The following is a 27275-nucleotide window of genomic DNA, read 5'->3' as shown; positions in this document are numbered from 1 at the left end:
TGGACCTAATGGTCAGGGGTCCCTTTACCTTTACCACTTCCATGCTATTTATTTTGTTTTGTTTTATTTTAGTTCCTCTCCCACCCTCTCCTACCTTCCATGCTATTTATTCATTTTATTTTAGTTCCTCTCCCACCCTCCCCCTACCTCCCATGCTACTTATACATTTATTTTATCTTATCTTTTTAAAACAATATTTTTTATTAAATTTTATTAAGTACAAAACAGAAAAAAATATACAAAGAAATAAAGAAAATGCATGTGACCAAGGGGAAAATAGAAAACATTTTACCACTTCTCATGCTTATAATTATTTACACCTCTATAAAGCAATTTTATCTTATCTTATGGCCTCTCCAACTCTCCCCTACCTTCCATGCTTTTTATATTTTATTTTATTTTATTTCCTCTCCCACCTTCCCCTACCTTCCACGCTATTTATTTGTGTTATTTCCAGAATACTGAAAAAGGTAGCCCCACCGTGTGCCGAACAACCCACAATAAATGAGATAAATGAGACAAAGGCCATTGGCTACAACAGTTATATAGAGAGAGCCTCCACATTCAGAGGCACTCTACCCCTGTAAGCCATAGGAGAGGGGGATGAATGCAAGGATAAAGGGGAAAAACCTGGAGTTTTACAGGACATTTGCAAGAGGGGCTCCAAGCAACGTATTTAATTTCCTGTACAGAGTCCCAAGGCGTTGTGGGAATTAATGTCGCAGCTGGGCCAAGGTGCTTCGCGTTGCTCAGGGCATCGAGGCCACGAGGCTGGAGACTTGCGCATGAACAGGAAGGAAGGAAGGATGGATTAGTCAAGAGCGCAACTTGCTGAGCCTTGCATGTAGCTTACGGGGCAGACATTGTCAGCTGCAGCAAAAGCAAAATCCTCAAGTCCTCTTTAAAAAAACCATCAATGCATCTATTACAGCTTAAGCTTTGCAAATCAGAGCATTTGCCTTTATCTGTGGCCCTGGAAATAATTGCATTAAATCATCCCATGCGCTCTGCCATGGGTAGGCAAACTAAGGCCCAGGGGCCAGATCCGGCCCAATCACCGTCTAAATCCAGCCCGCGAACGGTCTGGGAATCAGCATGTTTTTACGTGGGTAGATTGTCCGTTTATTTCAAATGCATCTCTGGGTTATTTGTTGGGCCTAGGAATTCGTTCACCCCCCCCCCCAAAAAAAATACAGTCCAGCCCCCCACAAGGTCTGAAGGACAGTGGGCCAGCCCCCTGCTGAAAAGGTTTGCTGACCCCTGCTCTTTGTGCATCAAGACTGCGGGACGGCATCCCTGCACCCCGGTTGAAAGCGAGGGGCTTTTGTCTGCCAGTGTGTGTTCGGTAGATATATACAGGGATTTTTGTGCGTCTGTACTCACTGGTACACCACACGATGGGGTGAGCTCCCGTTGTTCAGCCCCAGCTCCTGCCCACCTAGCAGTTCGAAAGCACACCAGTGCAAGTAGATAAATAGGTACCGCTCTGGCAGGAAGGTAAACGGTGTTTCCGTGCGCTGCTCTGGTTCGCCAGAAGCGGCTTAGTCATGCTGGCCACATGACCCAGAAGCTGTACGCCGGCTCCCTCGGCCAATAAAGCGAGATGAGCGCCGCAACCCCAGAGTCGTCCGCGACTGGACCTAATGGTCAAGGGTCCCCTTACCTTTACTCACTGGTACAAAGTAAAGTCCCCTCTTTCTTCCGCAAATGGCAGCCATTTTGCATTGGCACCCATAGTATTTTTCTCCATTCATTATAGACGAGCACCAAAACAACAACAGAAAGGACTTGAGCGATTTACTATGCGTTTTTGGAAAGCAGCGCGCTGGGACATCTCTTGAAAAGCCACCACCAAACCTGGCGAGAGAACAGCAGCTGTCGTTTCAAACCAAGGTGCTAATCCGAAGCATGACTTGGATGCGACTTACGTCTGATTTTTGACACAACGGGTCCAAATTGCACCAATTTCGAACTCAGCAGGAGGTTCCTCCTGAAATTTGTGTCGACGTTGATCCAGTGGCCGCCATTTTGAATCAAGATGGCGGACCAAAACATGTGCTTGGTGCGAATTTCACCAGTTCTTGGCATGACAGGCCCCAACTGTGCCAACATGTAGGCCTCTAAAGATATCCCCGCACATTTTGACATCACCGCGCCCATTTTAGGTCCAAACTGCGCCGAATTGGAGCATTCTGAAGGTGTGGTTGCCCAGTTTGACACGATGGGTCGCAATTGTGTCGGTTTTGGATGCTTCTTAAGATATTGTTGCCCAAGTTGCCACAACGGCTCCCAAGATGGATCAGAGATCTACAACCTCTCCTGGACAATGACAGTTCTCTTTCTCAAGCTCTGGGAGGAAGACCTTTCATTGCCTACAGACAGCCACCCAATCTTAAACAACTCCTAACCTACAATAATACTACAACCAGACTTAACACGGACACTGGCACCAGAGCCTGCAATAAACCCAGATGCCAACTTTGCTGCCACATACACCCGGACAACACCATTACTGGCCCCAACAACATCACACATACCATCTCGGGACTATTTAATTGCTCATCGTCTAACATTGTGTATACCATCAAATGCCAACAGTGTCCTTCAGCTCTCTATATTGGACAAACAGGCCAAACCTTACGCCAAAGAATAAACGGACATAAATCTGACATCAAGAATCACAAGACAGAGAAACCAGTAGGAGAACACTTCAATCTCCCAGGACATTCTATACAAGATCTCAAAGTAGCTGTTTTACTACAAAGGAATTTCAGAAATAGACTGGAAAGAGAAGCTGCTGAATTGGAACTCATTACCAAACTTAAAACCACGGAGAGACCTGGCCTGAACAAAGACATTGGATTCTTATCTCATTATACATAACAAAGCCATTTTTCACCTTCTCACCCCTTGCTTTTTCCTGTAAGACCTACTGCAGTCGTTAAGAGTCGTCAACAGGCTCATCACAGCTATCTGCCAATCACCCATTCCCACCACCCTTCTGAGTAATACCCCTCCCCACCTTCTCACTATATAGAAGGATCTGGCAACTTCTGTTTCAGTGTATCTGAAGAAGTGTGCATGCACACGAAAGCTCATACCAAGAACTAACTTAGTTGGTCTTTAAGGTGCTACTGGAAGGAATTTTTTTGTTTTCCCAAGATGGAGGCAGTGGTCTTTGTCCACGTTTGGGTGCCATTTTGAATCAAGATGGCGGACCTAAAGATGACTTTGGCCCAGAAGCTATTTGCGTTCTGCCCTGCAACACAGAAGTTCTCTGTTCGGCTCAAGGGAAGTAAAGCTATTGAAATGCAAAGTACCGATAAAATAGCCAATTAAAACTCCACACCCACAATGCAGCAAATGCTTCATTTTTTTTTAAAAAATAATTCCCAGACAACTTAAGTCCAACGTGTTTGCCTACTAAGAAGCAGTACCCTTTAAAACCAGAGAACACACACTAAGGAGCAGTATTATTTAGGAGGAGAACAAAAGGGAAAAAACCAAGGCCAAGACTTGAGATATTCGGAAATTTTATTAAACACTCATTCCAACAGGGCAGGAGAGGCGTACATAAACCTTGGGCTCATAGCAAACATTGTCTTTTTTTTGAGGGGGTACAAAAGGACTCTCTCCTGCCCCGCTAATTTAACCCCAATACATTCAATTGCAAACATGATTTAACCACAACACCAAATACCCAGTGCAATTTACATTCCGGAAGTATTTTCTTTGGACGTCAACAGCTCCTCGCTTTACCCCCAAACACCTCCCTCTATCCCTGCACGGGCACAAGTCTCTCTCTCTAAAAAAACCCAAACACCCTACAACAATACCCCCATAAGGCTATTTCTCACCTCTGCAGCACGCCAGAACATATTGTGTCTCTCCATTACGAGGTTTAACAGCTTCAGCATAAACAAGAGGCATCGGGGAGCAAATATCTCCCAGAGTTATTTTGCTGTGGGTAGGTCTTACATCTGTAGTCAAGGTAGCAAGTACAGGAAAAAAAGGAGAGGGAAATAAAACTATAAAACAACAGGAAGCAGCCCCAGAAAGCTACACGGATGTTCTCCCAGCCTTGCAACGCTTGTGGCATGATTGAATGGGCACAACTTTCAGATAAGAGTTTTAGAGTCCGTTCTTGCATGCCAGGGAGTCCCATGTGCTCATTTCCCCCAGAGGGCAAAAAGCATGTTCACAGACAAGGTTTTTGCAAGAGCCCACCACCTTTCAACGTTCCCTCGGTGGTGCAGGAGGAACCGCTAAAATTCGGTTGCCAGGAGAAACATTCCTAAGAGTCGCTGCTGTCTGTGTTTCTGCGAAAAAGGCTCCACGCAAACGGATACTGCAGCCGAGCCTCACCAAGTGAACAGACTCCAAAGTATAAATAAAATAATAATAATAAGGATTATAGTGAGTGCACCGGATTTCCTTTTATCCACACGTGAAAGGCATATGTGGTTGTTTCTCGGTGGGTTGTGGGTCTCTGTGGGAGAGGGTGGGGGAAAACTCACACAACTATAAAGTTGTGCCGCGTTTCACCAAAGAAGAAAGGAAGTCGGTTCAGTGGAGGGATGGTTTCACTGCAACTCCCGCCAGCCGCTTGCTAGAATAGAATTTCTGTTTAGACCGTGGGGAGAGGAGATGCTGCCATTATTTGCACGTCTAAACCGCAGGGTTTTTCCCCCCTGCAAGGCACAGTTAGGGGACAAAAACCACACTTTCTGTACATTCAATTTCAAGAAAGGGTGAGGGTGGGTTGTGGAAGACACAGAGGTGGCAGAAAAGGCCGAGGGACCTTGCCCGGGTGCAAAGCCACAAGAGCAGGCTGGAGCCCTGTGCCAAAACAGGGTTCCAAAACCAAGCCCAGGAAGTGTGAAGGGAGAGACAGAAAAGCAACGAAGGCCGCTGGTGTTTTGCAGCCAAAATACTTGGCTTTGGAAAGGGTGGGTGGGGCAGGGAGCAACTGGCGAGGAGAGAAACCAAGCTGAATTCGGGGAGCTGCCTTTATTGAAACCTCGTTTTTCAATAAGGGTAGAGGAAAGAGGAGCGAGAGACGGCGGCGCTTCTCTTTCCATATGAAGACGGTCCGTGCAGCGAAGAGCGAAGATTGGACTTCTGATAGAGGCAGGCCGGTGGGTATGCATTCCTCCGGCGATCATTAGGTGCTCGTTTAGTCCGCGTAAAGCTGGTCTATTTGCTGTTTGTACATCTTGGCGACCACGGGCCTCTTTAGTTTCATCGTGGGGCCTGGAAACAAGAGAAAGAGTGTTAGGATCTGTCCAGAAAGGCTGGAGAAAACACGAGGCTTCTCCGAAGGAAGTCCAGGTTCGATTCCTGGAACCGTCTCCAAGGAGCTTCCTGAATAGCTCAGGTGGTACAAATTGTTGCTGATAAGGCCAAGGTTGCAAAGGGACGCGGGTGGCGCTGTGGGTTGAACCACAGAGCCTAGGACTTGCTGATCAGAAGGTCGGCGGTTTGAATCCCCGCAACGGGGTGAGCTCCCGTTGCTCGGTCCCTGCTCCTGCCAACCTAGCAGTCCGAAAGCACGTCAAAGTGCAAGTAGATAAATAGGTACCGCTCTGGCAGGAAGGTAAACGGCGTTTCCGTGCGCTGCTCTGGTTCGCCAGAAGCGGCTTAGTCCTGCTGGCCACATGACCCAGAAGCTGTACGCCGGCTCCCTCGGCCAGTAAAGCGAGATGAGCGCCGCAACCCCAGAGTCGGCCACGACTGGACCTAATGGTCAGGGGTCCCTTTACCTTTAAGAAAACTACAGAGCATAAATAAGAAACCAACACGATGGACTACGCATGGAAGAATGAAAGCCCCTTTTGGAATATCTGAAAAAATACCGTAATCAGATGAAATCGCGAGCAGGATTTGAAATAGTGATAACATATGAAATAGAGGGATATGTCTTAGGGGAAATGTTTACAAGAAGGCAGGATGTAAATGGGATGGGAGGTAAAAGGTAAAAAAGGTAAAGGACCCCTGGATGGTTCAATCCAGTCCAAGGTGACTTTGGGGTTGCGGAGCTCATTTCGCTTGCAGGCCGAGGAAGCCGGCGTTTGTCCGCAGACAGCTTTCCAGGTCATGTGTCCAGCAGGACTAAACTGCATCTGGCGCAACGGGACACCATGACGGAAACCAGAGCGCATGGAAATGCTGTTTACCTTCCTGCCACAGCAGTACCTATTTATCTACTTGCACTGGCGTGCTTTCAAACTGCTCAGGGGTCAGCAAACTTTTTCAGCAGGGGGCCTGTCCACTGTCCCTCAGACCTTGTGGGGGGCTGGACTATAATTTTTTTTGGGGGGGGGGGATGAACGAATTCCTATAGCCCACAAATAACCCAGAGATGCATTTTAAAATCAAAGGACACATTCTACTCATGTAAAAACACGCTGATTCCCGGACCGTTCGCGGGCCGGATTTAGAAGGCTATTGGGCCGGATCTGGCCCCCGGGCCTTAGGTTGCCTACTCCTGTGCTAGGTTGGCAGGAGCTGGAACAGAGCAACAGGAGCTCACTCCGTTGCGGGGACTTGAACCGCCGACCTTCTGATCGGCAAGCCCAAGAGGCTCAGTGGTTTAGACCAGTGTTCCCCAACCTTGGGCCTCCAGCTGTTTTGGGACTACAATTCCCATCATCCTTGACCACTGGTCTTGCTAGCGAGGGATGATGGGAGTTATAGTCCAAAAACAGCTGGAGGCCCAAGGTTGGGGAACACTGGTTTAGACCATAGGGCCATCTGCGTCAGGGATAGGAAGTAAGAACAGCCTGGAGTGCTGTTCTTAAGTTTAAAGAGAAACATAACAAATGTGGAACTTGGAATACGTATGGTAAGATTTTAAAGTTCAATAAAAACGCAACTGCTGGAGGAAAAGGACACCTGCTTCGCCCGCTCACCCAGTTCTCCGCCTGCGATGGAGAAGTCCTTGTCTAGAAGCATCCACTTTTGGATTTTCTGAGCGTTCGAAGTGGCTCGTTCGTTGACGGACGTGACCCCTTTCTGAATGGCGCTGTACACCGCCGGGTCTTTGCTGCTCACAATGTCGGACACTTTGGTGGCCTTGCTGCCCAGTTTATGGCAGAACTCGATGGCTTGAGGCGTCAGCGCATCTTCCGGCTCTCCGGTTTCTAGGTTCACCATGCACTGGAACGGGAGAATTCATAAGGAGCGGCGCGGGTGCGTCAGCCAACACAGGAGGCCGCAACGCGGACCAAGGTCCTTTCCACCCATCTTTCCAACCCAAGTTCTGCTGAATTACTGGCCTGAAGAAGTTAGGCCATATTCTCCCCCTCTCAGAGGGAGAAGACAAGGGAGCAGAATGAGGAGGAGGAAAGAGTGACAGGGCTTTGGGAGAAGGGAGAGTCTGTGGCAGAGAGCAGTGCAGAAATCAGGCTGGGAGCCAGGAGACCAGAGCTGAAGTCAGGCTGGCAAAGGAGCCAAGGGATCTCCCCCTCTTGCTCCCTTCCCTGCTAGTCTCCCAGAACCAGAAGAGGTGTGAAGAGGGTGTAGTACAGACAGACACGCTGGCAGAATCTCAGATCGCTTGGGAAGGACCCAGGATCGCTTGGGAAGCACAGCCAGTTGTGGGAAGACACAGTCCCTGCAACTTGTTAGGATTCCTGCTCTACGATTGCAGTCATGGGGTTCTTGTCTATCACATGACGGTGTATGTTTTGACTCCACAGAGTGGGAAGTGATGGAGACAGGATGTTTGTGTTACTGTGTTCCGTGAAGTGGGACTCTTGTCCTTTGTTCTTTTTCTCTTTGCTGTATGATGCTAGAGAGAGAGGAAGCCATGTTGCAGTGCTCCGTGTGTGTTTATATGTGAATAAAGTAGATTAGCCAAAATGCCGGGTTGCTGAGGTCTGTTACGCAAACTCTGCGGATCCCTAAGTGTGCCGGTCTCGGTTGGCATCGGTAGCTGTGATGTTCAGGCAGAAGAAAGCTTTTGAAGCTCCCGAACGATCGACCAGGAGGGAGAGAACATGCCAGTTGGGCATGTATCTCTGCAAGGGTCCTACTCGAGTGTAGGCTGAACTCCTGACACAACTGCCTTAGGGAGGGGGGAGGCAAGATCTACAGGAAAGAGTTGCTGTGCTCTCTCTGTCTGTGCTGAATAAAGAGTCAACTTCATGAACAGCTTGTTATAAGAATTTTGACTCTCCCAGTGGCGTCAAATATTCCTTTGAAGAAAGGGAGGCAAATGGGGAATGTCTTCCCATTGCTTTTCCGCTTGCAAATCCTGTCTTAAGGGTGTCTTTGTGAATGAATAGGGTGATGGAAGTCTAAAAAGACTGTATAAGTGATAAGTTTTGTGGTGCATTTTAGAATTTATATGTTAAAATCAATAAAAATTATTTTAAAAAAAAAGATTGGGGAAGGAGACAGGAAATAGCAGGACTTACCTTCAGAGTCATGAGCATCGCAAGGAATTTGGCCTTGTCCCCTATCAACATGACGTTGCTGAGGATGGGGATAGCTTCTTTGATGGCATCCTCAATAGGGACTGGAGGGATGTTTTCGCCACCGGCTGTGATGATTAGCTCTGGAAGGAGACGACACGGCATAAGCCATCAGGAACTTAAACACACACACACACACACTCTTCAACATGCTCTGCCCTGAGGTACAGTGGTACCTCGGGTTAAGTACTTACAGTGGTACCTCAGGTTACAGACGCTTCAGGTTACAGACTCCGCTAACCGAGAAATACCTCGGGTTAAGAACTTTGCTTCAGGATGAGAACAGAAATCGGGCTCCGGCGGCAGCAGGAGGCCCCATTAGCTAAAGTGGTGCTTCAGGTTAAGAATGGACCTCTGGAACACATTAAGTTCTTAACCCAAGGTACCACTGTAAAAAGGTAAAGGGACCCCTGACCATTAGGTCCAGTCGTGGCCGACTCTGGGGTTGCGGCACTCATCTCGCTTTACTGGCCGAGGGAGCCGGCGTACAGCTTCCGGGTCATGTGGCCAGCAGGACTAAGCCGCTCCTGGAAAAGTAGAGCAGCGCACGGAAACGCCGTTTACCTTCCCGCCGGAGCGGTACCTATTTATCTACTTGCACTTTGATGTGCTTTTGAGCTGCTAGGTTGGCAGGAGCAGGGACCGAGCAACGGGAGCTCACCCCGTTGCAGGGATTCGAACCGCCAACCTTCTGATCGGCATGATCAGCTCTGTAGTTTAACCCACAGCGCCACCGCGTCCAAGGTACCACTGTACCTAGAACCAAATGGTCTTTAGTTTGTGGGTGGGATTTACGTTGTTTTCAATTAATTTCGTTTATTTGTTATAGTAGTTCTGTGTATGTTTGTTTACTGACTGAGGGAAGCACAATTATATTTGCTTTCTTCCAACGATAACTTACTTTGCTTTATGTATTTGAAAACGTAATGAAAAATATTTAATCGTAACAATATAAATGTATTATTATTACTAATTGCTAGGAATTAAGTACTTAACCCGAGGTACCACTGTAATTCGTTCCGGAGGTCCGTTCTTAACCTGAAACTGTTCTTAACCTGAAGCACCACTCCTGCTGCTGCCACGCTGCTGCTGCGTGATTTCTGTTCTCATCCTGAAGCAAAGTTCTTAACCTGAAGCACTATTTCTGGGTTAGCAGAGTCTGTAACCTGAAGCGTATGTAACCTGAAGCGTATGTAACCTGAGGTACCACTGTATATAAAATTTGTATATAATTTTTGTATACATGTTGGACATTATATTAAAATCCTGTAATGTGACAATGTTTACCGATGTACAGTGGTGCCTCGCAATACGAAATTAATCCGTTCCGCGAGTCTCTTCGTCTTGTGAAGCACGGCTATTAGCGGCTTAACAGCTATTAACGGCTTAGCGGCTATTAACGGCTTAGCGGCTTTAAGAAAAAGGAAACAAACTCGCAAGAACTCGCAAGCCCATAGGGAAATTCGTCTTGCGGAACGACTCAAAAAACGGAAAACCCTTTTGTCTAGCGAGTTTTTCGTTTTGCGAGGCATTCGTCTTGCGGGGCACCACTGTAATATAAGAATGTTAACAAATAAATAAAATGCAAATCATATAAAAATAAGGATTCTGGTTCTTCCGAGGACTGTGAGAAGGGGGCCTTGTTTACCTTTGATTCTTCCCGTGATAAAGAGGAACCCGTCTGCGTCGTGTCTTCCAAGGTCCCCCGAATGCAGCCATCCCTCATCATCGATGGCCTCTTTGGTCTTGTCTTCCATGTTCAGGTAACCCATAAAGACATGGCGCCCAGCGAAGCAAATTTCACCGACGCCTTCGGAGTCCGGCCTGAAGAGCATCGTTTTGCAGCCTGTGATCTCTTTGCCGGAACTGGGGGAAATGGAGAAAAAGCGGCTTGTGAGCCTTTCCCGAAAGGAAAACAGCTCGCATGCTCTGTCTGATATGATGGGGCTGGCCTAATTGATTTCCATCCCCTTCCATCTTTACAAAACGAAGTAACATCAAATCGATTCACATCTAATACAGTGGTACCTCGGGTTAAGTACTTAATTCGTTCCGGAGGTCCGTTCTTAACCTGAAACTGTTCTTAACCTGAAGCACCGCTTTAGCTAATGGGGCCTCCTGCTGCTGCCACTGCGCCGCCAGAGCACGATTTCTGTTCTCATCCTGAAGCAAGGTTCTTAACCTGAAGCACTATTTCTGGGTTAGCGGAGTCTGTAACCTGAAGCATATGTAACCCGAGGTACCACTGTACAAATTTAAAAGCCGCCTTTTCAGACAGGATTGATGGAAGTCAAAAATTTGAATAAGATGTAAAAGTATGTTTAGTTACTGTTGGAAATGATACGTTAAAAAAAGTAATAAAAAATTATATACAAGGGGGGGAAAGTCGACTGCCTCGATGTTTCACTAACCACCCTTATTATTTACTGCTCATTTCCAAATTACATTTCACATTTTAGGCATTTTATCCTTTTTTTCTTTTTTCTCCCCCCCCCTTCTTGAAACGGCTTAAAGTCAAGTTTTCTTTTGTCCCTATAGCAGGGTTCCCCAGCTGTTTTCCAGACTACAATTCCCATCATCCCTGCTCGCTGGTCTTTGCTAGCTAGGGATGATGGGAGATGTAGTCCAAAAACAGCTGTTTGATAAACTTTGCCCTATAGGAAGATAGTAAATGAAAAAATTGAGCTGGGTCCTGGCTTGCGGGGTCCAGAGAAATCTGATTGGTCACTGCAAGAACAGGAAGCAGTAACGGAATAATCTTGTGCCTAAATCTTCTTGTGTTTTTAGGAGTCCCATGGCATCTTTGGGATTTATTCAGGGTGGAGTTGATTTAAATCAAATCAATTTTTTTCTGTCCCGTCCCCCCGCATTTTAAAGGTGCAAGGCTTTGTGGGTACAGCTTACAGGAAGCCTCCCCATCTACCGTATTTTCTGCTCTATAAGACGCACCTGGCCACAAGAGGCACCTAGTTTTTGGAGGAGGAAAACAAGAAAAAGAATATTCTGAATCTCAGAAGCCAGAACAGCAAGGGGATCGCTGCGCAGTGAAAGCAGCAATCCCTCTTGCTGTTCTGGCTTCTGGGAGAGCTGCGCAGCCTGCATTCGCTCCATAAGACGCACACACATTTCCCCTTACTTTTTAGGAGGGGAAAAGTGAGTCTTATAGAGCAAAAAAATACGGTATGTTTTGGTTGGTTTTCTCAAACTCCTCTTTCTTATTGTTTGCAAGTTTATTTTATTGCATTTAAAGTTTTTGAGGCGCTGCCCAAAATGGTCAGGGGTGTGTCCGCCTGTCCTTTCAAGGCCAAAAAGTTGCGTACGCATGCTTACATAAGTAATAATAATAAGAATAAATTTTTTATTTATACCCCGCCCTTCCCAGTTAAAAAACTGAGCTCAGGGTGGCTAACAACAAATTTAAAACACTTAATTATAAAAGCAGCAGAAAATACAATATAGAAACATGAACAACAATAAAATTCAAGAATCAAAAATCAATTTAGGGGAAATAAGCATTAGATAATCCCCAGGGCTAGCTGGCTGAATTGGTCCTACTTGGGCCAGCGAGGAGGCCGGGGGAGAATTAGCGGTGGGGGAAGATATTATTCTGGAGGTCCTCATTTTAAAGCAAACAAGACTTAGTTCAATTATTCTGGGTTTGCATGCAGATCCAAACAGAGGGGTCGGTCGGATTACGGGCTTCTCTGAATTCTGCAAAACGGTTTTGGTACGGGGCAGAGAACAGGCACGATTTAAAAGCAATCGGGGAGGGGGCTTGTCGTTTTTAAATCCACAAAACATAGGGCGGGCGCCACCACCGAGAAGGCCCTCTGCCTGGTTCCCTGTAACCTCACTTCTCGCAGGGAAGACTGGTGACTGGGAGCGGCCGCTGAGACCACCCTATCTGCGTAACCTAGGAATTCTAAAATATAGACATGCTTTTACTCTTGCAAGATTGAATGTACTGCCCTCGGCTGGACTTGAGGGACGATTCCAACAGATTCCACACGAAAAACGCTTATGTCCCTGTGGAGATGGCAGTCATGAATCGGTGGCGCATGCCCTTCTGGGTTGCACTCTTTATAAAGACTTGAGGAATGAGATTATCACCCCTCTTTTATTGCCCATTCCGGGTCGCCCAGCCACTGCCCCAGTGTCCATCCTCTTGGCAGATAAAGATGAAAAGGCGACAGCAAAGGTGGCAAGGTTTTTAGCGGGAGCAATCATAAAAACATCCACTATTTGACTATTGATTCCAACAAAATTTGCTGGATCACCCCCTCTCCCAAAATAAATACAAATTACGCCCCTACCTTCCCAGTTTGTACGAACTCGGGAACGAAGCCGTGTGAGGCCCTGAGCTCTCACTCATGCCGTATAGCTCATATATACAAATGTCGAGGCTCAAGAAATATTCCAGGGTGTCTCTTGTGATGGGAGCGGCTCCTGTGTAGCACTTGGTGCAGCGGTCCAGGCCCAACTGTTTACGCACTTTCTTGAAGACAAAGCTCCTGGCCAGGCGGAAATTCAGAGGGAGCTCGTCGGACCTAAGAAAATTAGACAGACAGCAATTTGCAGAAAAGAACCGACGTTCAGTACATGGCTAGAACTCTCTCAGTGAGTGTCAACAATTCGTTCTGCTTGCGTGGTTGTCTCGCGCCAGTCGAGACTTTTGATCTCAGGGTCTTGGATTCGAGCTCCACATCGGGTAAAAATATTCCTGCATTGCAGGTAGTTGGACTTCAGATGCCCCACAGAGCCTAGGACTTGCCGATCAGAAGGTCGGCAGTTTGAATCCCCGCGACGGGGTGAGCTCCCGTTGCTCGGTCCCAACTCCTGCCAACCTAGCAGTTCTAAAGCACGTCAAAGTGCAAGTAGATAAATAGGTACCGCTCCGGAGGGAAGGTAAATGGCGTTTCCGTGCGCTGCTCTGGTTCGCCAGAAGCAGCTTAGTCCTGCTGGCCACATGACCCGGAAGCTGTACGCCGGCTCCCTTGGCCAATAAAGCGAGATGAGCGCCGCAACCCCAGAGTCGGCCACGACTGGACTTAACAGTCAGGGGTCCCTTTACCTTTTACCAATGCTACAATTCTATGAAGGGAGATCAACCGCTCCCAATATATTATTACTGTTTCATTTATTTTTTATGAGTTTTTTTGAACAACATTTCAGATTTTGCAATCCATCATTCCACCTACCACTCCCCCTCCCTCCTTCCATGGTTCCCTCAAAATTTCAATTTCTGCTGCATATTAGAGTTACGCTATACCTTCACCTAGGGATGCGGGTGGCGCTGTGGGTTAAACCACAGAGCCTAGGACTTGCCGATCAGAAGGTTGGCGGTTTGAATCCCCGTGACGGGGTGAACTCCCATTGCACGATCCCTGCTCCTGCCAACCTAGAAGCTCTAAAGCACGTCAAAGTGCAAGTAGATAAATAGGTACCGCTCCGGCGGGAAGGTAGACGGCATTTCCATTCGCTGCTCTGGTTCGCCAGAAGCGGCTTAGTCCTGCTGGCCACATGACCCGGAAGCCGTACGCCGGCTCCCTCGGCCAGTAAAGCGAGACGAGCGCCGCAACCCCAGAGTCAGCTGCGACTGGACCTAATGGTTAGGGGTCCCTTTACCTTTTATACCTTTACCTAATCTCACAGGAAAAACGAAGATTTCACTCCCCGCTGCTGCTCTCACTTCAAATCCGATTTGCACCCTAACATTTTGACAGTGAGTTTTTAAGCAAGGGTTGCCAGACGTCCGGAAATTCCTAGACGTAGCTGGGATTTGGCAGTTTGGGAGGAAATCGCTAAAATGATTGCTTGGGGGGGGGGGGGACCAAAGCAACATGCTGCAAACATTTTCTTCTTTAAAATCTGTATTTCAATTGTTGAGTTTGCATCTTGTGCCCTTCCTCCCGGACTAGACCAGGGCAGCAACCAGCAAGTGGTGAAATAATCAGAAGAATTCGATCGTTGCAGGTTCGATCGACAACTGCACAGTCCAGCATTGCAGGGGGTTGGACTAGATGATTCTCAGGGTCCCCTTTCCAACTCTATTCTATGATTCTATATTAAAAATAGTTACAGCCTTTTACAGCAGGGCTTCAAACTCCTGTTGATAAAGAGGCACCACCACCACCACCACCACAACAACTGGTGTGTGTGTGTGTGCGCACGCTTCTCAACAGTGCAGGTTTAACCGTACAAACTTTTAAAAAAAGTTATACCTGTCTTCTTCCCTCAAGCGTTGTGAGCCTCCAGTTTTAAGTCTAAATGGGGGGAAGAAAGAAGAAGAAAAGGCCCCCTCATCTTATCAGGAGTTTCACAAGTCTGTGAAGCTCTTGAGTTTTGCAGGGTCCAAGCGGAACGCTGCCATACTATAATAATAATAATTATTATTATTATCATTATCATTATTACCATTATTTATACCCCGCCCATCTGGTTGGTGGCTTCCAACAAAAGATTAAAAATACATTAAAATATCAGTCATTAAAAACTTCCCTGAACAGGGCTGCCTTCAGATGTCTTCTAAACGTCAGATAGTTGTCTATTTCCTTGACATCTGATGGGAGGGCGTTCCACAGGGTGGGTGCCACCACCGAGAAGGCCCCCTGACTGGTTCCCTGTAACCTCACTTCTTGCAGGGAAGACTGGTGACTGGGAGCAGCCGCTGAGACCACCCTATCTGCATAACCTAGCAATTCTGAAATATAGAAGTGCCTGGACTACAATTGTCTATCACAAACTTCACTCTTGTGGCTTATCACCATGACAGCTACTCACTTTGGGTTTTAGCAAAGCAAACAGACTAATTTGTCAGCGCCTAAATGATAGCGAGCGTCGGAACAACTTGGCCACAATAAGGAGATTTTGACCATGGCATGACTATTTTCCACCTTCCCATTTCGACTCTCTCGCGCCCTCTCTGCATAACCTAGCAATTCTAAAACATAGACGCGCTTTTACTCTTGCAAGATTGAATGTACTGCCCTCGGCTGGACTTGAGGGACGATTCCAACAGATTCCAAACGGAAAACGCTTATGTCCCTGTGGAGATGGCAGTCCCGAATTGGTGGCGCATGCCCTTCTGGCTTGCACTCTTTATAAAGACTTGAGGAATGAGATTATCACCCCTCTTTTATTGTCCATTCCAGGTCGCCCAGCCACTGCCACAGCGTCCTTTCTCTTGGCAGATCAAGATGAGAAGGCGACAGCAAAGGTGGCAAGGTTTTTAGCTGGGGCCATCAGAATAAGAGCCACTATTTGACTATTGATTCAAAACCCTAAAATGTATTTTATATAATTGATTTTTTATTTCTATTCTTTGTATATTGTATTGTTGTTTTATTGCTATGGCCAATGGCTGACGCAAATAAAGATTCATTCATTCAGCAATGATACGTTGAGGAGGAGGAGAAAGAGGAGGAGAAGACGACGATGAAGACAACGAAGATTTTGGATTGATATCCCGCCTTTCACTCCCCTTCAGGAGTCTCAAAGCGGCTAACCTTCTCCTTTCCCTTCCTCCCCCACAACAAACACTCTGTGAGGTGAGTGGGGCTGAGAGACTTCAGTAGTGTGACTGGCCCAAGGTCACCCAGCAGCTGCAGGTGGAGGAGCGGGGAAGCGAACCCGGTTCACCAGATTACAAGTCTACCGCTCTTAACCACTACACCACGCTATAGGTCATAATATTGAAAAGGCAGCTCAGGAGAAATTATGGATCACAGATATGAAATTTATAGCACGCCACACATTAGGTCATGGGACGCGCTGTGGGTTAAACCACAGAGCCTACGACTTGCCGATCAGAAGGTTGGCGGTTCGAATCCCCACGACGGGCTGATCTCCCGTTGCTCAGTCCCTGCTCCTGCCAACCTAGCAGTTCGAAAGCACGTCAAAGTGCAAGTAGATAAATAGGTACCGCTCCGGCAGGAAGGTAGATGGCGTTTCCGTGCGCTGCTCTGGTTCGCCAGAAGCGGCTTAGTCCTGCTGGCCACATGACCCAGAAGCTGTACGCCGGCTCCCTCGGCCAGTAAAGCGAGATGAGCGCCGCAACCCCAGAGTCGGCCACGACTGGACCTAATGGTCAGGGGTCCCTTTACCTTTATACATTAGGTCCCTGCTATTCTACCCCCAGGGGTCTGGGACCCAATACAATGCCACCAGGTTCTTCCTACCCATTGATTCGTCTCAGGTTGGTCTCCAGACCGACGACTTTTGCCCAGGCGGCAATCCGCTTTTTCAAGGCGGAGAACTTCATCCCAGCGGCTTTCATCCTCTCCTGCATCTTCTCCCAGACGCGAGGGACCCCCAGGAACGCCGTAGGCCGCACTTCCTTAAGGGTCTCCACCAAAGTGCCCTGGCAGGACATAAAATTTCGAGAGAGGGAGTTGAAGGTCAGGTGGGAGCAAAGGGGTCCCAGGTTCATTCCCCAGGGGGAGACCTGGAGTTTAGATTAGTAAAAATGTATGTGCTGTAAACGGGACGAGGGTGGCGCTGTGGGTTAAACCACAGAGCCTAGGGCTTTCCGATCAGAAGGTCAGCGGTTCGAATCCCCACAACGGGGTGAGCTCCCGTTGCTTGGTCCCTGCTCCTGCCCACCTAGCAGTTCAAAAGCATGTCAAAGTGCAAGTAGATAAATAGGTACCACTCCGGCGGGAAGGTAAACGGCGTTTCCGTGCCCTGCTCTGGTTCGCCAGAAGCGGCTTAGTCCTGCTGGCCACATGACCCGGAAGCTGTATGCCGGCTCCCTCGGCCAGTAAAGCGAGATGAGCGCCGCAACCCCAGGCCATGACTGGACCTAACGGTCCCTTTACCTTTATTATGTGCTGTAAACACAGCTGTTAAAATAGGAAAAATCAGAAAAGGGAGGGTGGGAAGTCAAGAAGAAACTTTGTGGGACTGGGTGAGGATACGAGAATTCTGGGACATAATATACAACGAACTTAAAAAGGTTTTCAAATTCTCCTTCCCCAGAAAACCCCAGAAGCCTTTCTGTTAGGCATCATGTCCACTGATAGGACTGGAAGAAATCTAAATAATATTTAGGTAAATATTGTGGTATAAGATAAATATGGTATAAGATAAATATGTGGTATAAGGTAAGATAAATAGAAAATCCTTGGAAATATCAAATAGGCTTAGGGGTAGAATAGGAATAGGTTTTAGTAAGTATTAAGGATTAAAATAATAGTAAAGGAGAAGAGGTTAGTAAATGAAATGAGTTAGTATTATTAAAAATATGAATTTGGAGAACTGTTATAAAAGTGATATAATGAAATTCAGTTAGAGGGGATTTGAGGAAGTGACCTATTAATGTGAAGAAATTGGATACCAGAAGATATAATTTTCCCTGTGTTTAGTTTATTGCTGTGTTTTCTTTGTTGAGTGTTTTTAAGTTTTTATGTGTTTATGTGATGTTTTAAAGGTTGAAAATCAATAAAAATTTTGAGGGGGGGGAAAGGCATCATGTCCACTGAAATACAAAAAAAATATTAGAACCATCTTTATGTATGTGACTATGTCGGCTAGAATCCTAATAGCAAAAAACTGGAAAACTCTTGACAATTCCCAGAAAGCTTGACTAGCAGGTGAAGATGATTAAGATACCTGGAACTTGCAAAAATGAGTCAAGAATGGATAATTTTTAAAGAATATATAAAACAATTCTGTGAAAATGCAGATCTCCTGACAGGTTTAGATTGAATCTTGAATATTAAGGATTGCTAGAAACTTAATTTATTCGTGATATGTAATAGATAAAACAGGAAGTGTGTATAGGTTAAGAATGTGTAGAAAGCACAATAAGGTGATTCGGAAGTCAAAAGTGTGCGTGAAGTTAGACCATTTGTTGTTAGTGTGTGTGTAGTTGTTACTGAGGTACTGTGTTTATGTTTGTGTTGTTTTATGTAAATTGTTTTGCAATAAAAAATTATTTTAAAAAGAAGAAGAAACTGGGGGGTTTTTTAAAAAAAGAGATTGTGTATGATGATTAATTTTTGGGGAATCTTTTTGGAGATTTAATAAAAAATGACATGGGGAATGGGCTTCTGTGTGTTCTTGCAGGGCTGTGGGTTCTGGATTTTGGTTTTAAAATTTCCCCAAACATCACCTTCAAAGCATCCGGTTGCGCAAAGCAGGTGTGGACTCCAAACGTGATGGGCAGCCAGATGTCAATCATCTGCGCAGCCACGTGGCTGAGAGGCAGGTAGCTGACCACCACCTCTTGACGCTCCGTTGCTTTGCTCAAGCCGACGTAGTTGCCTCCTGCCCGGGCCGTCCAGGTGATCTGCAAAGGCACGACACTTCAGCAACAATGCAACACACACACACATAATTATTGTTTTTATTATTTATACCCTACTCATCTGGCTGGGTTTCCCCAGGCAGTCTGGGCGGCTTCCAGCAAAATATTGTGTCGGGCAACTGTGCCCCTGAAGGACCAGGAGCGCAGCCTGGGAGTCATTTTGGACTGTCCATGGAGGCACAGGTCAATTCTGTGTCCAGGGCAGCTCCATCTGGTACGCAGGATGAGACCCTCCCCGTCCGCAGACTGTCTGGCCAGAGTGGTCCATGCTCTGTTTATCTCCCGCTTGGACTACTGCAATGCGCTCTCCGTGGGGCTACCTTTGAAGGTGACCCGGAAACTACAACTAATCCAGAATGCGGCAGCTAGACTGGGAGCAGCTGCCAAGACCACATAACACCGGTCCTGAAAGACCTACATTGGCTCCCAGTACGTTTCCGAGCACAATTCAAAGTGTTGGTGCTGACCTTTAAAGCCCTAAATGTCCTCGGTCCAGTATACCTGAAGGAGCGTCTCCACCCCCATCGTTCTGCCCGGACACTGAGGTCCAGCTCCGAGGGCCTTCTGGTGGTTCCCTCACTGCGAGAAGTAAAGCTACAGGGAACCAGGCAGAGGGCCTTCTCGGTGGTGGCACCCTCCCTGTGGAACACCCTCCCATCAGATGTCAAAGAGATAAACAACTACCTGACATTTAGGAGACATCTGAAGGCAGACATGTTTAGGGGAGCTTTTAATGACTGATGTTTTAATGTATTTTTAATCTTGTTGGAAGCCGCCCACAGTGGCTGGGAAAACCCAGCCAGATGGGCGGGGTGCAAAGAAACTACTACTACTATTATTAATTATTATTATTATTATTATTATTATTATTATTATTATTATTATTATTATTATTTGCCCTTCCCCACCAGAGGCACCCACATGCCCCCAGTTTCAAAATGGGCTTAATTATAACTGCATTCCTCCTTTTTCACCCATGGCGATTTCTTGCACAATTCAAGCGGCTGGTATCTGATACGGGAGACCAGCTTGAGAGAGATAGGATTTCATCCCCCAGGGGCTGCGACTCTCCTGAAAGTTTCCCAAAGCGGCGACTCTCACTCACGTTGTCATGGCTCAACATGACTCCCTTGGGCTGACCCGTCGTCCCCGAGGTATAGATCAGGGTGCAACATTGGTTGGGCTTCTGGGACGCGATGATTTTGTCGAGCTGGTCATCCGAGACGCTGGCCCCAAGCGCCATGAACTCACTCCACTGCATGAACGAAAGAGACACAAGGGTAAAGGTAAAGGACCCCTGGACGGTTCTGTCCCGTCAAAGACGACTATGGAGTTGTGGCGCTCATCTCGCTTTCAGGCCGAGGGAGCCGGCGTTTGTCCGCACACAGCTTTCCGGGTCGTGTGGCCAGCAGGACTAAACCGCTTCTGGCGCAACGGGACACCGTGACGGAAACCAGAGCGCATGGAAACGCCGTTTACCTTCCCGCCACAGTGGTACCTATTTATCTACTTGCGCCGGTGTGCTTTCGAGCCGCTAGGTTGGCAGGAGCTGGGACAGAGCAACGGGAGCTCACCCCGTTGCGGGCATTCGAACCGCCAACCTTCTGATCGGCAAGCCCAAGAGGCTAGGTGGTTTAGGCAACAGCACTATCCATCCCCTTTCCTTTACCAAAAGACAGAACCACAGAAGGGAAGAACTTGATTAAGAAGGGTCTACATTTCTATTTATTCTATTTATTTAAACAAGATTTAAACAAGGTGATTTGAGCATGTAACACCAATTCCAGCCCAACTGCACTGGCTGCCAGCTAGTTTCTGGGTCCAGTCCGAAGTGCTGGTGTTGACCTATAAAGTCTTACACGCTCAGGACCCCATTAGGGCTGGGTGATATATCGATATATCATCCCAAACCGGTTTGAAGTCCATATCGTGATCTTGGTTTCTGAATTTTTGACCTGGCAGTATACCGTACTGGCCTGAATATAAGCCTCACTTTTATTTTTCCAAATTCCAACCGTGAAAAGTTAAAGCGCGGCTTAAATTCACGACCTGACAAAAATTGGCTTGTTTTGTGATCCCTGCAATGAAACACTCAGGGGAGGTTTAGAGGAGGAGGAGGTACTCACCGTGTACAGATTTGGCCTTTTCTCCTTGAGCTCTTCGCCATACTGGATGATTGCCTTCACAAGAGGCAACTGGCTCTTAACCTAGAGCAAGAAAGACAACAGGAACTGAGAGGGGGAACCTCAGAGGTCATCCACCCCAGCCCCCTAACTCAATGCAGCAATCCCGCAGCTTCGCAGTCATTTCCACGAGGAAATCCCTGTGCTCTGATGGCTTAATACACTACAGTGGTACCTTGGTTCTCAAACGCCAAAAACCCAGAAGTAAGTGTTCTGGTTTTCAAACGTTTTTCGGAAGCCGAACATCCGATGCGGCTGTCGGCTGTTTCCGGGGCGCCAGCACCAATCAGAAGCTACGCCTTGGTTTTTGAACATTTCGGAAGTCAAACGGACTTCTGGAATGGATTAAGTTTGGCGCTTTTGCTTTTGCTATTTTGCGTTTTTGAGGCTTTTTCAGTTCATTTGTCTTCGTGACTGTGTGGAATCCAGTTCATCTAATGATTGTGTGACTGTGGAAATGGATAAAAGCCCCCCATCCAAACCATGACTATCATCAGCTACAATACTGCCTTATTTATTTTATAATGCAGTACAGTGGTACCTCGGGTTAAGTACTTCATTTCGGAGGTCCGTACTTAACCTGAAACTGTTCTTAACCTGAAACACCACTTTAGCTAATGGGGCCTCCTGCTGCTGCTGCGCCACCGAAGCACGATTTCTGTTCTCATCCTGAAGCAGAGTTCTTCACCTGAAGCACTATTTCTGGGTTAGCGGAGTCTGTAACCTGAAGCGTATGCAACCCGAGGAACCACTGTACCTTGATTATTGCTTTCATTTTATGGATCAATGGTCTTGTTAGATAGTTAAATTCATATTAAATTGCAGTTTTAGGGGTTGTTTTCAAAAGTCTGGAATGGATCAATCTGTTTTGCATTGCTTTCTATGGGAAAGCACGCCTTGGGTTTTGGAACAGAATTCCGGAACAGGTTAAGTTTGAGAACCGAGGTACCACTGTAAATGCAACTTAATGTTGTGATCGCAGTTTCCCTCGACACGGCAGGGTTATAGGAGTCCGATTTCAACCTGGGTTACCGAATCTGGGTTTTCATAGAATCATAGAGTTGGAAGAGACCCCAAGGGCCATCGAGTCCAACCCCCTGCCAAGCAGGAAACACCATCAGAGCACTCCTGACATATGGTTGTCAAGCCTCTGCTTAAAGACCTCCAAAGAAGGAGACTCCACCACACTCCTTGGCAGCAAATTCCACTGTTGAACAGCTCTTACTGTCAGGAAGTTCTTCCTAATGTTTAGGTGGAATCTTCTTTCTTGTAGTTTGGATCCATTGCTCCGTGTCCGCTTCTCTGGAGGAGCAGAAAACAACCTTTCTCCCTCCTCTATATGACATCCTTTTATATACTTGAACATGGCTATCATATCACCCCTTAACCTCCTCTTCTCCAGGCTAAACATGCCCAGCTCCCTTAGCCGTTCCTCATAAGGCATCGTTTCCAGGCCTTTGACCATTTTGGTTGCCCTCCTCTGGACACGTTCCAGTTTGTCAGTGTCCTTCTTGAACTGTGGTGCCCAGAACTGGACACAGTACTCCAGGTGAGGTCTGACCAGAGCAGAATACAGTGCCACTATTACTTCCCTTGATCTAGATGCTATACTCCTATTGATGCAGCCCCCTTTAGGGCCCTAAAAGTATAATTCCGCAAGCTAGCGTACATCCGAACACTCAAATGCCCACGGGATTGCAGCAAGGCCAAGCGTGCCCAAGCCACAGCCCACGACCCCACGTCACCTCCAAGATTTTCTGAAGTTGCCGGTCGTTCTCCACCACGATGATATTGGCTCCGCAGTTCTCTGCGACGTATTGGCAGGCCTCTGGGGAGTTGGTTGTGTAAATGCCAACAGCAAAACCTCTGCGTGTGTGGGGAAAAAAGAGAGATCCTGTAATCCGGGTGCAACAGACATCTGAGATGTGGTTTGAACACAGAGGGACCAGGCTGTAAACTTTGACACAGACCACAGTCCTGGGCTCTCTTTTCTAGCCCTCCAAATGACGAGCAACAGGCAGTTTTGAAGATTTTTTAAAAAGTAAAGGTACCCCTGCCCATACGGGCCAGTCGTGTCCGACTCTAGGGTTGTGCGCCCATCTCACTCAAGAGGCCGGGGGTCAGTGCTGTCCGGAGACACTTCCGGGTCACGTGGGCAGCGTGACGAAGCTGCTCTGGTGAGCCAGAGCCGCACACCGAAACGCCGTTTACCTTCCCGCTATAAAGCGGTACCTATTTATCTACTTGCACTTAGGGGTGCTTTCGAACTGCTAGGTGGGCAGGAGCTGGGACCGAAAGACGGGAGCTCACCCCGTCGTGGGGATTCAAACCGCCGACCTTCTGATCGGCAAGTCCTAGGCACTGAGGTTTAACCCACAGCGCCACCCACGTCCCTGTGTGCAAGAGAAGAGAGTGCCAAATTTGCACAGCCAGAGAACGTTCATAAACGGACACGACTAAACGATTCAACAACAACAACAAAAGATGCAGGAGGAAGTGATTAACAATAGGACCCACAAAGGGGAAGAGGGAAGCTCTGGAGATTCTATGGTACCTTGTTTTTTTATTGCATGTTGATACAGTGGTGCCTCGCAAGACGAAATTAATTCGTCTTGCGATTTTTTTCGTCTTGCGAAGCACGGTGTCGGGAAAGTTTTGGAAAAGCTTCAAAAATCACCAAAGTCTTCAAAAACCTCAAAAAAGGCTACCACACCGCGTGCTATGAGTTGCTCCTCGAAGTCAAGTCGCAACTGTATTAACGGTGTTAAGAAAAAGGAAACAAACTTGCAAGACGTTTCCGTCTTGCGAAGCAAGCCCATAGGGAAAATCATCTTGCGAAGCAGCTCAAAAAACCAAAAACCCTTTCGTCTTGCGAGTTTTCCGTCTTGCGAGGCATTCGTCTTGCGAGGTACCACTGTACGAGACTTTCAAACTTCAATTTGAAAAACCAAATAAATAAATTTACAACAAAAGAAAAGAAACAGCGAGCGGGTTCCGGTCCCGTTTGGAGTTACGCTTCCTTTTTCGGAACGGCCAAACTCACCCAGCCAGAATCGCTCCGATGTCCGCTATGAACCATTCGGCAGAATTGAATCCCAGGATGCCAACGCCGTGAAAGCGTTCCAGACCCAACTGCAACACAAAGAGGAGAGACTCGGGTAAGAAGGCGTCTTCCAAAATGCACCCATTTTTGGGGCAAAGATGTTTAGGAAGGAAAGTAACAGTTGCTGGAGATGTAAGGAAAAGGAAGGAACATTTTGTCATATGTGGTGGGAATGCAAACGCATTAAAAAAATATTGGGAAATGATATACAATGAATTGAAAAAATTGTTTAAAATGAATTTTGTTCAACATCCTGAAACCTTTTTGTTAGGTATCTCAAATGAAGAGCTACCAAAAGGAAAATGGACATTATTTATGCTACATCAGTGGCAAGAATCTTGATTGCTCAATACTGGAAGACGGAAGAAATACCATCAAAGGAACAATGGCAAGATAAACTGATGAACTATGCGGAATTGGCTAAACTAACAGACAAACTACGAGAGAAGGACAAAATCGACTAAACAACAACAACAACAACAATAGTCCAAAGGCTATTCATCAGGAAATAAGGATTTGTTTTAAGTTTTTCATGTGTGCTAAAACTCAGTCTAAGGTTTTTTTGGGTTTTTTAAACCACATCAAAAGTTTAACCTTTGGACTATAATGTAACTTAAATAGAAAACTATCTTTAGAAAGATTTTTCCTTCCAAAGCATTTTATTTTAAAAATCCAATTTAAATTTTAAAAATCCATTTTTTTAAAAAATAATCATTGATTTTTATCCACCTTGCAATGAACTGGAAAAAAAAAATGTTTGAGATAACTTTTGTTAAAAAAAACAGAAGGCTTTTTGTTAGGAATTGTAGGTGCAGAGATACCGAAGGAACTGAAAAGACTATGTTTTCTACAACAGCTCCAAGGATGCTTCCTGCCCAGAGTTGGAAAGACGACAAAATATCTACTAGGACGGACTGGCAGATGAAATTAGTGGACTACGCAGAGATGGCAAGACTAACCAGGAAAACCAGAAACCAGGAAGATCAAAACTTCAATAAAGAATGGGACAAATTTATATTATATTTGAAAGACCACTGTAAACACTTGAACTTTTTGGCAGGTTTTAAGTAACTCTTGCAACGTTACACAGATTTCGGATACAGTGGAGGATTGTAAATTAGATGGACTAATAATACAGTTTTTGAAAAACAGTTATTCAAAGAACCAACAGAAGGGAGGAGGGATATCTTCAGATATGGAAGATTCTTGTGTAATTTCTCTTACTTGTGATTATGAGTGTGAACGGAGTTGTAAAATCAAATAAAAATTATACATAGAAAAGAGAATATACGGTTTCTGCCCTCAAAAGGGGCCGCCCGTTTGTGGTGGCTTAAATATGCTATAAGAGCAATTGTATTATTTATAAAATAAATTATAATATAGTATAGTATAGTATGGGACGCGGGTGGCGCTGTGGGTAAAACCTCAGCGCCTAGGGTTTGGCGATCGCATGGTCGGCGGTTCGAATCCCCGCGGCGGGGTGAGCTCCCGTCTTTCGGTCCCAGCTCCTGCCCACCTAGCAGTTCGAAAGCACACTTAAGTGCAAGTAGATAAATAGGTACCACTTCGGCGGGAAGGTAAACGGCGTTTCCGTGTGCTGCGCCGGTGCAGGCTTCGTCACGCTGGCCACGTGACCCGGAAGTGTCTCCGGACAGCACTGGCCCCCGGCCTCTTAAGTGAGATGGGCGCACAACCCTAGAGTCTGTCAAGACTGGCCTGTACAGGCAGGGGTACCTTTACCTTTTTTAGTTTATAGTATAGTATAGTATAGTATAGTATAGTATAGTATAGTATAGTATAGTATAGTATAGTATAGTAATAGTATAGTATAGTATAGTATAGTATAGTATAGTATAGTATAGTATAGTATAGTGTAGTATAGTATATAGTAATGTAATGTAATGTAATGTAATGTATATACAGTCATAGCTTTTGTTACGTTTGCTTCAGGTTAAATCTTTTCAGGTTGTGTCCTGCGGTGACCCAGAAGTACCGGAAAGGGTTACTTCCGGGTTTCGCCGCTCGCGCATCCGCAGATGTGGGTTGCATTCTGCTCATGTTGCGAACAGGGCTCCGGAACGGATCCCGTTCGCATCCAGAGGTACCACTGTATAATATATATATATATAATATAAGATATAAAATAATGTGGCTGGGTTTCCCCCAACAAATCCGAGACTGGGAAGCTCTAGGTCCCGGACTCCCGGAGAGTTGGGCAAGCCGGGGGCCACGTATCTATCTCTTAGACTGGCCTACCGCGCAGGGTCCCTGTGAAGGTAAGGGCAAGAAGATGGGGGTCAAAAAAGAGCTGCCTTGTCCCCACGGACCCCCGAACCTTTAGAAAGCTCTTGGCAGCTCCCCGGCACTCCTGGTAGTACTCCTTGAAAGTGAGTTTGGTCCACCTGCCGTCTTTCTTGGAAGACAGGGCCGGATAGTCGCCGAATTGACTGACGGAGTTCAGAAGAAGCTCGTGAACGGTGATGGGGGTCTCGCAACCGATTCCGCTTTCATCCATCCTCAGGAGGACTTCCCCATCCCTCTTCGAGGTCCAGAGTCCTACAGAAGGCTGAGCTGGGGTGTCCATGGGAGAGAGAACAAGATGGGGGGGGGGGGAACAGGGGCCATAAAAAAGTCTTAAATGGGCAGCCTAAATAAGTCCTTCAAGCATTAAAACAAGTATCGTAGAAATACCGGCCAACGGATCATCAACTTGCGGATTTTTATATACAGTGGTACCTTGGTTCTCAGACTTACCGTTTTTTTTGCTCTATAAGACTCACTTTTTCCCTCCTAAAAAGTAAGGGGAAATGTGTGTGTGTCTTATGGAGCGAATGCAGGCTGCGCAGCTATCCCAGAAGCCAGAACAGCAAGAGGGATCGCTGCTTTCACTGCGCAGCGATCCCTCTTGTTGTTCTGGCTTCTGAAATTCAGAATATATTTTTTTTCTTGTTCTCCTCCTCCAAAAACTAGGTGCGTCTTGTGGTCTGGTGCGTCTTATAGAGTGAAAAATACGGTAATCCGTTCCGGAAATCCGCTCCAAAACCAAAGCGTTCCAAAACAGAGGCACGCATTCCCATAGAAAGTAATGCAAAACGGATTACTCCGCTCCAGACTTTTAAAAACAACCCCTAAAGCAGCAATTTGACGTGAATTTTACTATCTCCACCCCCATCGTTCTGTCCAGACGCTGAGATCCAGCGCCGAGG

General features: G+C 46.6%; 1 protein-coding gene across 3 annotated transcripts in view; it reads right to left on the bottom strand.

Annotated features, from left to right (window-relative positions):
- Positions 1-4991: 4991 nt before the first annotated feature.
- ACSBG2 (acyl-CoA synthetase bubblegum family member 2) overlaps positions 4992-27275 on the bottom strand; it is a 42459-nt gene continuing 20175 nt past the window's right edge. For 2 of the 3 annotated variants that reach the window (XM_028713570.2, XM_028713571.2), the window contains exons 4-16: positions 26405-26640; positions 24010-24098; positions 22712-22832; positions 20910-20990; positions 19889-20038; positions 18589-18765; positions 16655-16836; positions 14699-14740; positions 12791-13024; positions 10126-10343; positions 8421-8560; positions 6912-7158; positions 4992-5253 (exon numbers count right to left, since the gene is read on the bottom strand). In XM_028713570.2, the coding sequence (XP_028569403.2) occupies positions 5177-5253; positions 6912-7158; positions 8421-8560; positions 10126-10343; positions 12791-13024; positions 14699-14740; positions 16655-16836; positions 18589-18765; positions 19889-20038; positions 20910-20990; positions 22712-22832; positions 24010-24098; positions 26405-26640 (1994 nt within the window). In that variant the 3' untranslated portion in view covers positions 4992-5176. The remainder of the gene's footprint in view (positions 5254-6911; positions 7159-8420; positions 8561-10125; positions 10344-12790; positions 13025-14698; positions 14741-16654; positions 16837-18588; positions 18766-19888; positions 20039-20909; positions 20991-22711; positions 22833-24009; positions 24099-26404; positions 26641-27275) is intronic. The other variant, XM_028713572.2, reaches the window with a different exon arrangement.

The sequence above is a fragment of the Podarcis muralis genome, chromosome 18, assembly GCF_964188315.1.
Source record: "Podarcis muralis chromosome 18, rPodMur119.hap1.1, whole genome shotgun sequence".
Classification (NCBI taxonomy): Eukaryota; Metazoa; Chordata; class Lepidosauria; order Squamata; family Lacertidae; genus Podarcis; species Podarcis muralis.
The sequence above is the reverse complement of the archived record's forward strand: the minus strand, read 5'-3'. Positions and strand labels throughout refer to the sequence as shown.